This window comes from Heteronotia binoei, chromosome 1, assembly GCF_032191835.1.
Source record: "Heteronotia binoei isolate CCM8104 ecotype False Entrance Well chromosome 1, APGP_CSIRO_Hbin_v1, whole genome shotgun sequence".
Lineage (NCBI taxonomy): Eukaryota > Metazoa > Chordata > Lepidosauria > Squamata > Gekkonidae > Heteronotia > Heteronotia binoei.
The window spans coordinates 271,816,405-271,832,331 of NC_083223.1; the positions used below are offsets into that span (position 1 = coordinate 271,816,405).

General features: G+C 48.0%; 1 protein-coding gene across 1 annotated transcript; it reads left to right on the forward strand.

Moving 5' to 3' along the window:
• The first annotated feature begins 737 nt into the window (after nt 1-737).
• LOC132584197 (zinc finger protein 208-like) lies at nt 738-9,599 on the forward strand. Its single transcript, XM_060256010.1, is given in 4 exon segments — nt 738-861; nt 2,191-2,283; nt 7,193-9,491; nt 9,493-9,599. Coding segments are annotated over 4 exon segments (2,448 nt in total). The 5' UTR covers nt 738-827; the 3' UTR covers nt 9,515-9,599.
• Nucleotides 9,600-15,927: the final 6,328 nt, after the last annotated feature.

A 15,927-nucleotide genomic window follows, 5' to 3' on the forward strand; every position in this document is an offset into this window, starting at 1 on the left:
TAGGTGGGGCTGAGAAGGCTCTCACAGCAGCTGCCCTTTCAAGGACAACTCCTGAGATAGCTATGGCTGACCCAAGGCCATTCCAGCAGCTGTAAGTGGAGGAGTGGGGAATCAAACCCGATTCTCCCAGATAAGGGTCCACACACTTAACCACTATAGCAAATTGGTTCTCCAGTTTGGGGTAGTGAGATGAACACAGATGAGCAATGTATGCTAGTTTGGAATTAGTTTGTTCTACTTGATTATTGTTCGTAACCTGGGTTTCTTTAGGGTTTTGTGGGTTTTTTGGTGACTGGGTGGGTTTGATCTTGTCTATAATTCGGTGGATGATTCCGTGTGTATCTCTGTATTTTGAAATAAACTTGTTTCATTTTTTTTAAGTGTTTTTTTCGAGAAGCAACAGAATTAGAAACAGTGCTTTTGATTGGGCTCAACTCCAAAAGTCTCTGTATCGATTCTGAATTTCCCACAGAAACCTATTTGGTCCTTTATCCTATGGACCTCTCTGGCCTCTTTCTCACAAGGCTGCTAGCCGAATACAACGGAGGACAGCCCCTCTGGTTCCAAGATGCCCCCAAGGGGGGCTGATGCGGGGGGAGGTGTCCCCATGGGGCTCTTCTCCTCACCTCTTCGTGCTGCTCTTCCACTGTGAATCGACTCTCTCTGTTTCTGGCTTCCCCCCTCCGGACCAGCTTTCCGGTGAGGTAAAAAATGCCTCCTTCTCCTTCTTGCAGGCGGGGGTGTCCTTCGAAGAGGTGGCCGTGATTTTCACCCCGGGGGAGTGGAGCCTGCTGCGCCCAGCCCAGAGAGCTCTGTACAAGGAAGTCATGCTGGAGAATTATGGGAACGTGGCCTCTCTCAGTAAGTATCCTTTTCTCCTTCTTGCTGTGAGGAGTGACTGTGAGGTGTTTCTTAGGGAGGAAGGAGGAGGTCAGGCTGCCTGCCCTGGTCCCATTGGTGGTCTCTGCCCCCCTCCGCTCTCCTCCCTCTGGTGTGGGGAGGGTTCTGTGCTCTCCTTGCAGAGAGGGAGCCCCTGCCTGGCACTTCTGAGCCTGAACCTCCTGAGTGGGCATCGGAAGAGGTGCCGAGGGAGTCCTGGGCTGGAAATGGGGGGCAATTTAAGCAGGGGGTTTCCTCCAGGCTGGGCCTGGGCTGAGATGAGGCTGTGGAAGGAACTCTGCTGTCTCTGCTGTCATTTCAGTCCTCATCCGGCCTTTCCATCTCAGACAGGCCCAGAAATGCTAGTGTAATGTCAGCAGGCCTCTGGTTGTCTAGGGCCTCAGTCACCAGGGGTGGAATTCTAGCAGCAGCTCCTTTGCATATTAGGCCACACCCCTCTGATGTAGCCAGTCCTCCACAGCCCCACAATTCTGTCGTGGAGTGGCCATGAATGTGACATAATTGGGCATCTTAATCCTTTCAGATTTTAGGAATGGTTGAATTCGGAATGACCTGAGTGGATATTTTTTTTAAGTGTTTTGAGTGCCAGCTGCCTTTTATATATTTCTGTCTGTCTTGTCTCCAGGAGGACAACTCTTTTAAAAGAATGCTATTGCTACTCTGTGGGAAAATGCTGCACCGCCCCTCCCCCTGCAGTCTGTGCATGCAGAGGCTGAGGTCCCAAGAGGCCAGTTGGGTGGACGTGTGTGCAGGGCCTTTTTGGTCTGGGCCCCTGCCTGGTGGAATCAACTCCCAATGGAGATCCGGTCTCTGCGGGACTTATCAAGGTTTTGCAGGCTCTGTAAGACGGAGCTCTTCCACCAGGCTTTTAATTAATCCAGCGGGCGTCCTTTGAAAGTCATCCCTTCCGCCGGCATTTCACCATTACGGTGGTACGTTATGCTTCTAGCCATCAGCCGCATGCTGTTTACCGCCTATGTCTGTAAGATTGTTTGCTCCACTGCTCCTGTTTTGCAATGCCTGTTGTTATGATATTCTTTTAACTCTGTTGTTTTATTGTTGGAAGCTGCCCTGAGCCCCCTTGCGGGACGGGGCAGGGTATAAATCTAAAAATTAAACTAAATTGAGTGAGTGAGGGATGAGTTTTGACCCCATACTGTACTCCATCCCAACCCTGTTAGTTGCCTGTCGGGTGTTTCTGGAGGGGCAGTCCATAAGATTTGGAATGGTTGAATTGATGGGCACACAGAAGAGGTCTAATCTTTTGTTCCCCCCGCCGCTTATAAACAGGACCTCTGATGGCCAAACCTGACCTGATATCCCAGCTGGAAGAAGAGGAAGGGCTGTTTCTCGTGGGGTGTGATGAAGAGGCAGAACTGGCAGGTAGGGGCTGAAGAGATCTGTCCTGGGACTGTGCGTTGCCTGGGCTCCCTTGGAACGGCTGGTGACTTTCTGTGACCTTGATAAGAACATAAGAGAAGCCATGTTGGATCAGGCCAGTGGCCCATCCAGTCCAACACTCTGTGTCACATAAGAGAAGCCATGTTGGATCAGGCCAATGGCCATCCAGTCCAACACTCTGTGTCATATAAGAACATAAGAGAAGCCATGTTGGATCAGGCCAATGGCCCATCCAGTCCAACACTCTGTGTCACATAAGAACATAAGAGAAGCCATGTTGGATCAGGCCAATGGCCATCCAGTCCAACACTCTGTGTCATATAAGAACATAAGAGAAGCCATGTTGGATCAGGCCAGTGGCCCCTCCAGTCCAACACTCTGTGTCACATAAGAACATAAGAGAAGCCATGTTGGATCAGGCCAATGGCCATCCAGTCCAACACTCTGTGTCACATAAGAACATAAGAGAAGCCATGTTGGATCAGGCCAGTGGCCCATCCAGTCCAACACTCTGTGTCACATAAGAACATAAGAGAAGCCATGTTGGATCAGGCCAATGGCCATCCAGTCCAACACTCTGTGTCATATAAGAACATAAGAGAAGCCATGTTGGATCAGGCCAGTGGCCCCTCCAGTCCAACACTCTGTGTCACATAAGAACATAAGAGAAGCCATGTTGGATCAGGCCAATGGCCCATCCAGTCCAACACTCTGTGTCACATAAGAACAGAAGAGAAGCCATGTTGGATCAGGCCAATGGCCATCCAGTCCAACACTCTGTGTCATATAAGAACATAAGAGAAGTCATGTTGGATCAGGCCAGTGGCCCCTCCAGTCCAACACTCTGTGTCACATAAGAACAGAAGAGAAGCCATGTTGGATCAGGCCAATGGCCCATCCAGTCCAACACTCTGTGTCATATAAGAACATAAGAGAAGCCATGTTGGATCAGGCCAGTGGCCCCTCCAGTCCAACACTCTGTGTCACATAAGAACATAAGAGAAGCCATGTTGGATCAGGCCAATGGCCATCCAGTCCAACACTCTGTGTCACATAAGAACATAAGAGAAGCCATGTTGGATCAGGCCAGTGGCCCATCCAGTCCAACACTCTGTGTCACATAAGAACATAAGAGAAGCCATGTTGGATCAGGCCAATGGCCATCCAGTCCAACACTCTGTGTCATATAAGAACATAAGAGAAGCCATGTTGGATCAGGCCAGTGGCCCCTCCAGTCCAACACTCTGTGTCACATAAGAACATAAGAGAAGCCATGTTGGATCAGGCCAATGGCCCATCCAGTCCAACACTCTGTGTCACATAAGAACAGAAGAGAAGCCATGTTGGATCAGGCCAATGGCCATCCAGTCCAACACTCTGTGTCATATAAGAACATAAGAGAAGTCATGTTGGATCAGGCCAGTGGCCCCTCCAGTCCAACACTCTGTGTCACATAAGAACAGAAGAGAAGCCATGTTGGATCAGGCCAATGGCCCATCCAGTCCAACACTCTGTGTCACATAAGAACATAAGAGAAGCCATGTTGGATCAGGCCAGTGGCCCATCCAGTCCAACACTCTGTGTCACATAAGAACATAAGAGAAGCCATGTTGGATAAGGCCAGTGGCCCCTCCAGTCCAACACTCTGTGTCACATAAGAACATAAGAGAAGCCCTGTTGGATCAGGCCAGTGGCCCCTCCAGTCCAACACTCTGTGTCACATAAGAACATAAGAGAAGCCCTGTTGGATCAGGCCAGTGGCCCCTCCAGTCCAACACTCTGTGTCACATAAGAACATAAGAGAAGCCATATTGGATCAGGCCAATGGCCCATTCAGTCCAACACTCTGTGTCACATAAGAACATAAGAGAAGCCATGTTGGATCAGGCCAGTGGCCCATCCAGTCCAACACTCTGTGTCACATAAGAACATAAGAGAAGCCATGTTGGATCAGGCCAATGGCCCATCCAGTCCAACACTCTGTCACACACAGTGGCCGAAAAAACCAAGTGGGGGGAACATTTAAGCTTCCAAGACATTCAGTTTCTGACTCAAGAGTATAATTCCTGTTAAAAAGGGATTTCAAAGGGAGATGAAGAAAGAGGCTGCCGAATGGCACCTGATAATGAAGGACTGAATTGACCCCGAGGTTCCCTGTCTCATTACCAAGGCCTGCTTTTTGTCCTTTCCGAAGAAAAGAGCCAACAACGGTCTATGCAGAAAAAATAGAATCCAAAATCTTTAGTCTCCGTGTCAGTTTCTCTGTTATGTATGCAGACACCACATCACAGCGTAGAAAATGATCTCATTCGCAAGGAAGGTTCCACTGCAAGAGTCTCATGTAAAATTTTACAGTCTGGTGTAAAAAATTTTGCTGCATGATACTGAAAATGTTTTTGCTTCATACAGAAAATTTTTACTCGATATTTTTTTTAATAAGGAATATTGTACTGCATGGAACAGATGGGCTCTGGAAAGAGCTTTGTTACGCGTGACGTGGTCCTGATTCGACTGACACGTTAAGAGAACCTTTGCCTTTGGAGCCAGATCTCTTCAGGGGACTACAGGATTCAACGCAGAAATCATGGAAGAATTTTGCATGAGACTGTGTGTCCTATATGACCTTTTGCATATGAACCTGGATTTCATCAGTGAAAGTCTTATTCTTGCAATGGAACCTTTCCGTGAGAATGAAATTATTTTCTACTGTGTGATGTGGTAACTGTATATATCATAGAGAAATTGACACAATTGTACTTTGTACTTTGCATACACAGCTGTTTGCTCTTTTCTTTGGTTCCATACTGCAGGGGTGGCCAACGGTAGCTCTCCAAATGTTTTTTGCCTACAACTTCCATCAGCCCCGGCCACCATGGCCCATGGCTGGGGCTGATGGGAGTCGTAGGCAAAAAACATCTGGAGAGCTACCATTGGCCACCCCTGCTTACTGTGTTGCCACCTTTTTCATCCATGCTATTGACCTTTGGCATCTGAAATCACTCCAAGATATCAAGAAAAAGAGACTCGCGGCTATTTCTAGAGTGAGCAGGGCCTCTCAAAAACTCATGGCCTACACAAATGTTGTTAGGTGCCACTGGGCTCTTCTTCCTTGCCACTAAGAAAGATTGCAAAGCGTCCTGTTAGGTTTATTCCCCCCCCCCCAACCTTCATCTGTTTAAACTGGAGAGTGAAATAAAGTGTTGATTTCAGACAGGGTAGAAGGTACTCAGCGCTAACGGTGATGGAAAAGGAAAGGAAAGGTCCCCTGTGCAAGCACCAGTCGTTTCCGACTCTGGGGTGACGTTGCTTTCAAAATGTTTTCATGGCAGGGTTTTTACACCGCGGTTTGCCATTGCCTTCCCCAGTCGACGATGATGACAGCAAAACAATTTTAAAAAGCAAAGGAGGAGGGATGGAAGGCAGCCAGTGAGGTGGGAGTGGAGAAAGAGAGACATATTGAGCTGGAATATATGGAACCATAAAAGTCTTTTAAATACTTAGCCATCAAATTCCAGATATTAAACTTTAGTTCCAGAGGAAGAAGAAGCAGAAGAATTGCAGATTTATACCCCGCCCTTCTCTCTGAATCAGAGGCTCAGAGTGGCTCACAATCTCCTTTATCTTCTCCCCCCACAACAGACACCCTGTGAGGTGGGTGGGGCTGAGAGGGCTCTCACAGAAGCTGCCCTTTCAAGGACAACCTCTGCCAGAGCTATGCCTGACCCAAGGCCATGCTAGCAGGTGAAAGTGGAGGAGTGGGGAATCAAACCTGGTCCAGTAGCACAGGGGTCCCCATCCCCCGCGCCGTGGACCAGTACTGGTCCGTGGCCTGTTAGCAACCAGGCCGTGAGTTGTATAATAATTTCATTATATATTACAATGTAATAAGAAGAAGACATTGGATGTATATCCTGCCATCCAGTCTAAAAGAGCAGCTCACAATCCCCTTTATTTTCTTCCCCCACAACAGACACCCTTTGACATAGATGGGGCTAAGAGAGCTCTCACGGCAGCTGCCCTTTCAAGGACAATCTCTGCCAGAGCTATGGCTGGCCCAAGGCCATTCCAGCTTCTGCAAGAGGAGGAGTGGGGAATCAAACCCAGTTCTCCCAGATAAGAGTTCGCGCACTTAACCACCACACCAAAATAAAGTTCTCAATTGTATCATCCTGAAACCATTCCCCCACCCCCGGTCTGTGGAAAAATTGCCTTCCACTAAACTGGTCCCTGGTGCAAAAAAGGTTGGGGACCACTGCAGTAGCATCTTTAAGACTTAGACATTTTATTGTAGCATAAAGCTTTCAAGAAAAACAGCTGTCTTCATCCAATGGATGGAGCTCCATGCATCTGACAAAGAGTGCTGTGCTTCTCAAAAGCTTTATGCTACGATAAGATTTGTTTGTCATAAAGGTGCTATTGGAATCTTAACTTTCATCATTAAATAAATCGCTTGTCAGAAGTGTCCATCCCCTCTCCCTCCTTCCCTCCCTCAGAAAAAGGGTGCATTCACAGGAAAACCTCAACCTAAAATAAAACGTTACTGGTAGTCAAGGAGACTCACCACGGGAATCAGATGCGCTCTCTCTTCTGCCTCTGGGATCTCTCCAGCTCCTTCTCTCCCTCTCCCAAAAAGGGAATCCGCAGTGAGCCAGTGGAGGGAACAGAGGCTTGGATTCGAATCTTGTTCACGCAAAGTAGGAGAGGGAGTTGGGGAAAAGCAGCCCTGGGGAAAGAAGTGAGAACAGCCAGTTGCGTGTGGGAAGGATAAAAGCTCTGCAGGGGCTGGAGGCAACCTGTGGGCAGCATCATTGACATTCCTGCCTTAGGTGCTACTGGGGTAGGTACTTGTGGAAAGTGTCATGTTCTCACGCCAGGTATCCCTTTCTTTCAGCAGGAGACTTGTGGCAGTCAGTGAATGGAGCAGAAGAACACCGATCGATGAGGAAAGAGGATATACAGTCACATGCAAAAAATAAGTTTGAAGATTTGGATGCACCCAGGAAGGAGGAGGGAAAACACCCACCAAAAGAGAAAAATAATTCCAGTCCTACACAGAGGGATGACTCTGTACAGCAAAACATATGTCAAGGAGACACCAGGAAAGAGTGCACTGCAAGCAGGGGAAATTACACTGAAGTATCTGTTATTAATACTCAACCAAAGATGTTTAACAAAAAGAAAATATATAAATGCCAGGAGTGCGGGAAAAGCTTCAGTCACAGTGGAAACCTCACTTCCCATCGAAGAATTCACACAGAGAAGAAACCATACAAATGCCTGGAGTGCGGGAAAAGCTTCACTTACAGTTCCAGTCTTTCTTCCCATCGAAGAATTCACACAGGGGAGAAACCATATAAATGCCTGGAGTGTGGGAAAAACTTCAGTCATAGTTCCCATCTTAGTTCTCATCAAAAAACTCATACAGGGGAGAAACCATACAAATGCCTGGAGTGTGGGAAAAGCTTCACTCTGAGTTCCAGTCTTACTTACCATCAAAGAATTCACACAGGAGAGAAACCATACAAATGCCTGGAGTGTGGGGAAAGCTTCAGGAAGAGTTCCCATCTCAGTACCCATCAAAAAACTCACACAGGGGAGAAGTCATACAAATGCCTGGAGTGTGGGAAAAGCTTCAGGTTGTGCGCTAAACTTACTTCCCATCGAAGAATTCACACAGGGGAGAAACCATATAAATGCCTGGATTGCGGGAAAAGCTTCACTCAGAGTTCCACTCTTTCTTCCCATCAAAGAATTCACACAGGCGAGAAACCATACAAATGCCTGGAGTGTGGGAAAAGCTTCAGAAAAAGTTCCCATCTTACTTCCCATAGAAAAACTCACACAAAGGAGAAACCATATGAATGCCTGGAATGCGGGAAAAGCTTCACTCAGAGTTCCAGTCTTACTTCCCATCGAAGAATTCACACAGGGGAGAAACCATATAAATGCTTGGAGTGTGGGAAAAGCTTCACTCAGATTTCTAGTCTTAGTTCTCATCGAAAAACTCACACAGGTGAGAAACCATACAAATGCCTGGAGTGTGAGAAAAGCTTCAGGACGAGTTCAGATCTCAGTACCCATCAAAAAACTCACACAGGGGAGAAGCCATATAAATGCCTGGAGTGTGGAAAAAGATTCAGGTTGTGTGCTAAACTTACTTCCCATCGAAGAATTCACACAAGGGAGAAACCATATAAATGCCTGGAATGCGGGAAAAGATTCACTCATAGTTCCAGTCTTACTTCCCATCAAAGAATTCACACAGGGGAGAGACCATATAAATGCCTGGAGTGTGGGAAAAGATTCAGTCAGAGTTCCAGTCTTACTTCCCATAAAAAAACTCACACAGCGGAGAAACCATACACATGCCTGGAGTGCGGGAAAAGCTTTACTTACAGTTTCAATCTTACTTCCCATAGAAGAAGTCACACAGCCGAGAAACCATACACATGCCTGGAGTGCGGGAAAAGCTTTACTTACAGTTCCAGTCTTACTTCCCATCAAAGAATTCACACAGGGGAGAAGCGTTATAAATGCCTAAAGTGTGGGAAAGGCTTCAGTCAGAGTTCCCATCTTAGTTCTCATCAAAGAATTCACACAGGGGAGAAACCATATAAATGCCTGGAGTGCGGGAAAAGATTCAGTCAGAGTTCCAGTCTTACTTCCCATAAAAAAACTCACACAGCGGAGAAACCATACACATGCCTGGAGTGCGGGAAAAGCTTTACTTACAGTTTCAATCTTACTTCCCATAGAAGAATTCACACAGCTGAGAAACCATACACATGCCTGGAGTGCGGGAAAAGCTTTACTTACAGTTCCAGTCTTACTTCCCATCAAAGAATTCACACAGGGGAGAAGCCTTATAAATGCCTAAAGTGTGGGAAAGGCTTCAGTCAGAGTTCCCATCTTAGTTCTCATCAAAAAACTCACACAGGGGAGAAACCATATAAATGCCTGGAATGCGGGAAAGGCTTCACTCTGAGTTCCACTCTTTCTTCCCATCAAAGAATTCACACAGGGGAGAAACCATATAAATGCCTGGAGTGTGGGAAAAGCTTCAGTCAGAGTTCCCATCTTACCTCCCATACAAAAACTCACACAGGGGAGAAACCATACACATGCCTGAAGTGTGGGAAAAGCTTCAGGTGTGGTTCTGATCTTACTTCCCATCAACGAATTCACACGGGAGAAACCCTATAAATGCCTATAGTGTGGGAAAAGCTTCCGTCAGAGTTGCAGTCTTACTTCCCATCAAAGAATTCACACGGGAGAAAACATATAAATGCCTGGAGTGGGAAAAACTTCAGGAAGAGTTCCCATCTTAGTTCCTATCGACAAACTCACACAGGGGAAAACCATACACATGCCTGGGGTGTGGGAAAAACTTCAGGTTGCGTGCCAGTCTTATTTCCCATAGAAGAATTCATACAGGGTAGAAACCATACAAATGCCTGCAGTGTGAAGAAAGGTTCACAAAGTGTTCCAGTCTAACTTCCCATCAAAGTGTGAGTTCCAATCTTCCCATCAAAGAACTCACACAGAGGAAAAAACATGAATGCCTAGAACAGGGGTGTCCAACATGCTCTCCGGACGGCCGAATGAGGCCCTTGGAGGGCTCCTGTCAGGCTGTCATCTGCTTCCTTCTCCCTATATCTTGCTTCCTTCTGCATAACAGTTTGCTTTGCCAGCCTTGCTCAATTACACAGGAGCTATGGAGCAAAATGTTTATTTTCTCCATTGATTGAGGTTCCTTCCTTGGGGAGCAAGGCGGGGAGGCAAAGCTTGTTTTTCCAGGCTCTCTCGATCACAGAGCAGAGCTACTGAGCCAAGCCTCCTTTCCTTCTATTGGCTGAGGCTCCACCTCCCCCAGTCCCCTGGGGAAGGAAGGAAAGAGCCAGAACTTCCTTTGCCCAGTTTCCTGGATCTCATGGCAGAAACACAAAGAAAGCACTTTTAAGATCAATGAGTGCCAATGTTTTAAACATGTTTTATCTTAAATATTTTGTAACAAAAAAATCTTGAATTGTGTTTGTGTCCTTTATAAGTCTCTATCTCTGCCAGCTAATCTTAAATAGGAACACACATGGCCCGACCTGACATGGCCTGGCCCAACAAGGTCTCATTTATGTCAGATCCAACCCTCGTAACAAATGCGTTTGACGCCCCTGGCCTAGGTGGGAAAAGCTCCAGAAAGAGTTCCATTCTGTCTTCCCATGAAAGAACTCCCCTATGGGAGAAACCATATAAATGCCTGGAGTGTGGGAAAAGCTTCCGACAGAGCTACATTCTTAATTTGCATCAAAGAATTCCCATAGAAGTGAAACCATCGAGATGCCTGCAGTGTTGGAAAAAAGTTCTATCAGTAGGCGCACCTTCGTTTCCACTGAAGGATGCACATGGGGTAGAGGAAATATGTCACATATTCACGATTTTCATTATATTTATGAAGGTTTGTGCCTTTTGTTGTTTCATGATAAGAACATAAGAGAAGCCATGTTGGATCAGGCCAATGGCCCATCCAGTGCAACACTCTGTGTCACACAGTGGCCAAAAAAAATGTACACACACACACACACATATATATATATCACATGGTGGCTAATAGCCATTGATGGACCTCTGCTCCATATTTTTATCTAACCTCCTCTTGATCTCTGCAAAGTTCAATTCGTGGTCACGAAAAGTACAAAAAGTTCGTAACCGGCTCTCAACCCTAAAAGTTCATTCGTAGGACTAGAAATAGGAGGTTTATTGCTCTGGGATTGCAAATTGCGCTCTGAGAATCTAAAGGCCGTCCTCAGGATTCATTCTAGTCCATGTCGTGGATTCACTCCTTTGCACAATCACTTTAGGAACAGATTGTTTATTTCGAGCATGATTGCATGTTCAGGTTCAAAAGTTGTCTTTCTCTTCCTCCTCCTCTTCTATCCAAAGTGTTGCAGCAGGTTCTAATGAGGCTTTCTGCGGGTAACTTCCAGTCAGAAAAGACCTTATACTGGGTGAGCGTATCACGTGTGCATATTCCCATAGAAGATAAACCATCCTTTTGTACATAGCTTTCTGCCAATCAGCTTTAAAAAACTGATCTTTGCAAATTGTAATGCTTAGGTGTTTACATAAATTTTAAAAAAAATGTTTGGAGACCTGGTTTTTATTACATGCTTTTTTCTGTAGTTGTATGATTAGCTTTCACCTGTTCATCTGTTTCTAGCCCAACGCAAAGAGCATTGCTTTCTTTTCAATAAAATCATTATCTCGTAAGAAGCTCTCTGTTTATTCTATTGACACGAGATCTAAGAACATAAGAGAAACCATGTTGTATCAGGCCATAGGCCCATCCAGTCCAACACGCAGTGTCACACAGTGGCCAAAAAACCAAAACAAAGCAGTTCCCATCAGGAGGTCCATCAGCGGGACCAGGACACTAGAAGCCTTCCCACTGTTGCCCCCCAAGCACCAAGAACACAGCATCACTTGTCCCAGACAGAGTGTTCCATCTATACCTTCTGGCTAATAGCCACTGATGGACCTCTGCTCCAGATGTTTCTCCAGTCTTGAAGCTGCCCATGCTTGTAAGACTGCTGAGCTAGCAGTAAACCCAGATGCCAGCTTTGCTGCCGCATACAGCCAGATAGTACAATCGCTAAACCTAACAACATCAGCTACACTATCTGAGGCTCGTTCACATGCTCACCTTCTAATTCTATAATTGCCATTGAATTCTATCCGGGCCTTTCTGTTCTCTGCACTGGGCAAGCAGGTCAAAACCTATGCCAAAGTTCCTGACCTGGGAAGCCGATGTCGTCAGATCTCAGAAGCTAAGCAGTGTCGAGTCTGTTAAGTTCTTGGATAGGAGACCACCCTGGAATACTGGGAGGTGGGGGCGGGCTCTATTCAGCCAGCTCCCTCAATATTCTCCTGCCCCCCAAATAGGGGGTCAGAGGTCGCCATGACTTCCAGGTACACTCACATGCACATATAAATATACAAGGATAACGAAATCCCTACACTGAAGGACAAATTGACAGAAATCCGATATCAAGAATCACAAGACTGAGAAACCTGAAGGAGAACACTTTGACCTTCCAGGACATTCAGTGTGAGACTCAGAATAGGTGTTTTGTTGCAAAGGGACTTCAGGAACTGAGTGGAAAGGAAAGTTGCTGAATTACAAATTACACAACCCTCGGGACAATGGGATCCCCAGGAAGAAGATGGTGATGATATTGGATTTATATCCCACCCTACACTCTGTATCTAGAGTCTCAGAGCGGTCACAATCTCCTTTACCTCCCTGCCCCCAAAACAGACACTGTGAGCCGTGTTCCCCCTAAGCTGAGTTAGCATGAGCTAGCTCACAGATTTGTAGCCTCCAGCTGACATGTTTTTGTCTTAGCTCAGGAAAAATGGTCCCAGAGCACAATTTATGCAGGAGCTCACAACTTTAATACCAGTAGCTCACATAGTGGAATTTTTGCTCACAAGACTGCAGTTTAGAGGGAACATTGTGAGGTGGGTGGGCCTGAGAGAGCTCTCCTAGAAGCTGCGCTTTCAAGGACAACTGCTGCGAGAGCTATGGCTGAACTAGGGTCATTCCAGCAGCTGGGGAGATTGGTTTCTACCTATGCTAACCACATTGAAAGCAGAGTCCTGTCCCCTCCCAGGCTCCACAAATAGGGCTGCCAGTTCCTCCCTGGCCCCCAAAGGGGGGTGGGTGTGGGGTGCCAGATCCAGGTTGGGAAATTCCTGGAAGTTTGGGGGTGACGCCGAGGGGGACAGAAACCTCAGTGGGACACAAGGCCACAGAGTTCACCCTCCAAAGCATCCCTTTTCTCCAGGGAAAGGGAGCTCTGTGGTCTGGAGATGATCTGATTTCTTCCCCTCCCCTCCCCCCCCCCCCCCACACGGATCCCGAGTCCACCTGGAGGCTGCTCCAAATCTGTTTCCAGAGAAGGACACCCCCCACCCCACCCTGGCATGATTCTCTCTCTGTCCCTTTGCTGGGAGAGATCAGAATGTCTTTCACTTATTTGCCTTTTTCTCTCTCCTGCTCTGCCTGCATTTTCCCTTCTGGCTCCCTGGAACGGCTGAAATGCTGAGAGATTCTGTGGGGTATCAGTCACCAGTAGGGTTGCCAATCCCCAGGTGGGGGCAGGGGATCCCCCGGTTTGGAGGCCCTCCCCCCTCCGCATCAGGATCATCAGAAAGCAGGGTGGGGGAGGGGAAATGTCTGCTGGGCACTCCATTATTCCCTATGGAGACCGAATCCCATAGGGTTTAATGGATAATTGAACTGCGGGTATTTGGGGCTTGGGGGGCTGTTGTTTGAGTTAGAGGCACTGAATTTGCAGCATCGCATCGAGTGCTTCTCCCCAAGAGGCTCTCCAAGTTTCAAAGGGATTGGACCAGGGGGTCCAATTCTATGAGCCCTCAAAGAAGGTGCCCCTAGTTTTCATTATTTCCAATGGAGGGAAGAACACTACAGATTTATACCCCGCCCTTCTCTCTGAATCAGAGTCTCAGAGCGGCTCACAATCTCCTTTACCTTCCTCCCCCACAACAGACACCCTGTGAGGGGGGTGGGGCTGAGAGGGCTCTCACAGCAGCTGCCCTTTCAAGGACAACCGCTGCCAGAGCTATGGCTGACCCAAGGCCATTCCAGCAGCTCCCGGTTCTCCCAGATAAGAGTCCACGCACTTAACCGCTACACCAGACTGGCTATAAAAGGTGCGCTATCCCTTTAAATTGATAGATCCAAGTGGGCAGCCTTGTTGGTCTGAAGCAGTTGAACAAAGCAGGAGTCAAGTGGAACCTTTAAGGCCAATCAGAAGTCTTAAGACCAACCAGAAATAAATAAAAATTGGTTGGTCTTAAAGGTGCCACTTGACTCCTGCTTTGTCGCTTTAAATGTGATGGCCACATCTCCCTTTGGAGTTCAGTCATGCTTGTCACAGCCTTGCTCCTGGCTCCACCCCCAAAGTCCCCAGATATTTCTTGAATTGGATTTGGCAGCCCTATCCTGGCCCCACCCCCAGAGTCTCCTGGCTCCACCCCCAAAGTCCCCAGATATTTCTTGAATTGGACTTGGCAACCCTATCCTGCCCCCCCCCCAAAGTCTCCTGGCTCCACCCCCACTCTTCTGGCTCCACCCCCAGAGTCCCCAGATATTTCTTGAATTGGACTTGGCAACCCTATCCTGGCCCCCCCCAAAGTCTCCTGGCTCCACCCCCACTCTTCTGGCTCCACCCCCAGAGTCCCCAGATATTTCTTGAATTGGACTTGGCACCCCTATCCTGGCCCCACCCCCAAAGTCTCCTGACTCCACCCCCACTCTTCTGCCTCCACCCCCAAAGTCCCCAGATATTTCTTGAATTGGACTAGTGAAATCTAGTCACCAGCGTGGACTGAAGCACCTTTTCTTTGGGGGGGGGGGGGGGTGTCCCAATTTTCAGGGAGGAACTGGGCGCCACCTTAGACAGGAATTTCTACCTCCCGCCCCCTTTCCCTTCTCCTGTTGCAAAAAGAGCCCCATCTCTAAGGGTTAAAGAGAGAGAGAGCCGCAGTCCTAGAGAGGTCAATGTTGGGGACTGGGGGGGGCGGAGCCATTTCCTCTTCCGCCCCTTGCCTTGGAGCCCCTTTAAACCCCGTCGGGCTTCTGCTCCACCGGCTGGGAAGGGATCAGGTGAGCTCCGAGAGGCTTTGGGTGGAGGGGGGGAAAGAGGGTTGGGGGCTGCAATGCAAGACCCAAAGCAGAGGGAGAGGAGGGGAGGGGGTGCAGCAGGGGCTGAAAGAGAGCCCCCCCATTTCTTCCTTGCCTCCCTGGGGAGAAGCCCCCCCCCACACACACACACACTCCTGTCCCAGGAGAGCCGCTTCTCCCCTTTGCGCGGAGCCACGTGGTCCCTGCAGCCGACTGGAGCGCAGGATCCGAATGCGGCACTTTGAGGGGTTGGAGGAAGTGCAAGTGGCTTCCGGAAGCACATTTTAGGAAGGCGGTGGGGGATGAGCAGGAGGGTGAGCTCTCCTCCCCACAGGTGATTTGCTGTGGCTTGGATGCTTCGGGGAGTTCATTGTTCCCACTTCCCCACAGCACCTGCAGCACTTGGGTATCTGCCGGGGTTTCCCTTGGCTTTTCTGCCATCTTGCCCAAAGCAGCTTTGGGGTGAAGTTGAATATGGCAAGAAAGGCAGGATGGCTGCCGTTTCAAACCCCCTAACAGCAGCAGCTTTTCCTTCCCGGGGTCCGAGGTGTGTGAGTCATATATGAACATATATATGAACATATGAAGCTGCTTTATACTGAATCAGACACTTGGTCCATCAAAGTCAGTATTGTCTTCTCAGACTGGCAGCTGCTCTCCAGGGTCTCAAGCTGAGGTTTTTCACACCTATTTGCTTGGAGCCTTTTTTGGAGATGCCAGGGATTGAACCTGGGGCCTTCTGCTTCCCAAGCAGATGCTCTACCACTGAGCCACCGTCACTCCCTAAGTCAGTTTTGTTTTTCTTTTAATTTGCAAGCTGACTGGTGTATCTGTGTAGCCACAAGACTCTCTGGCTGTACAGATATATTCATATAGAACTGATGGCTTTTAACACACTGGAACAGCCCACTCTGCAGAGAGTT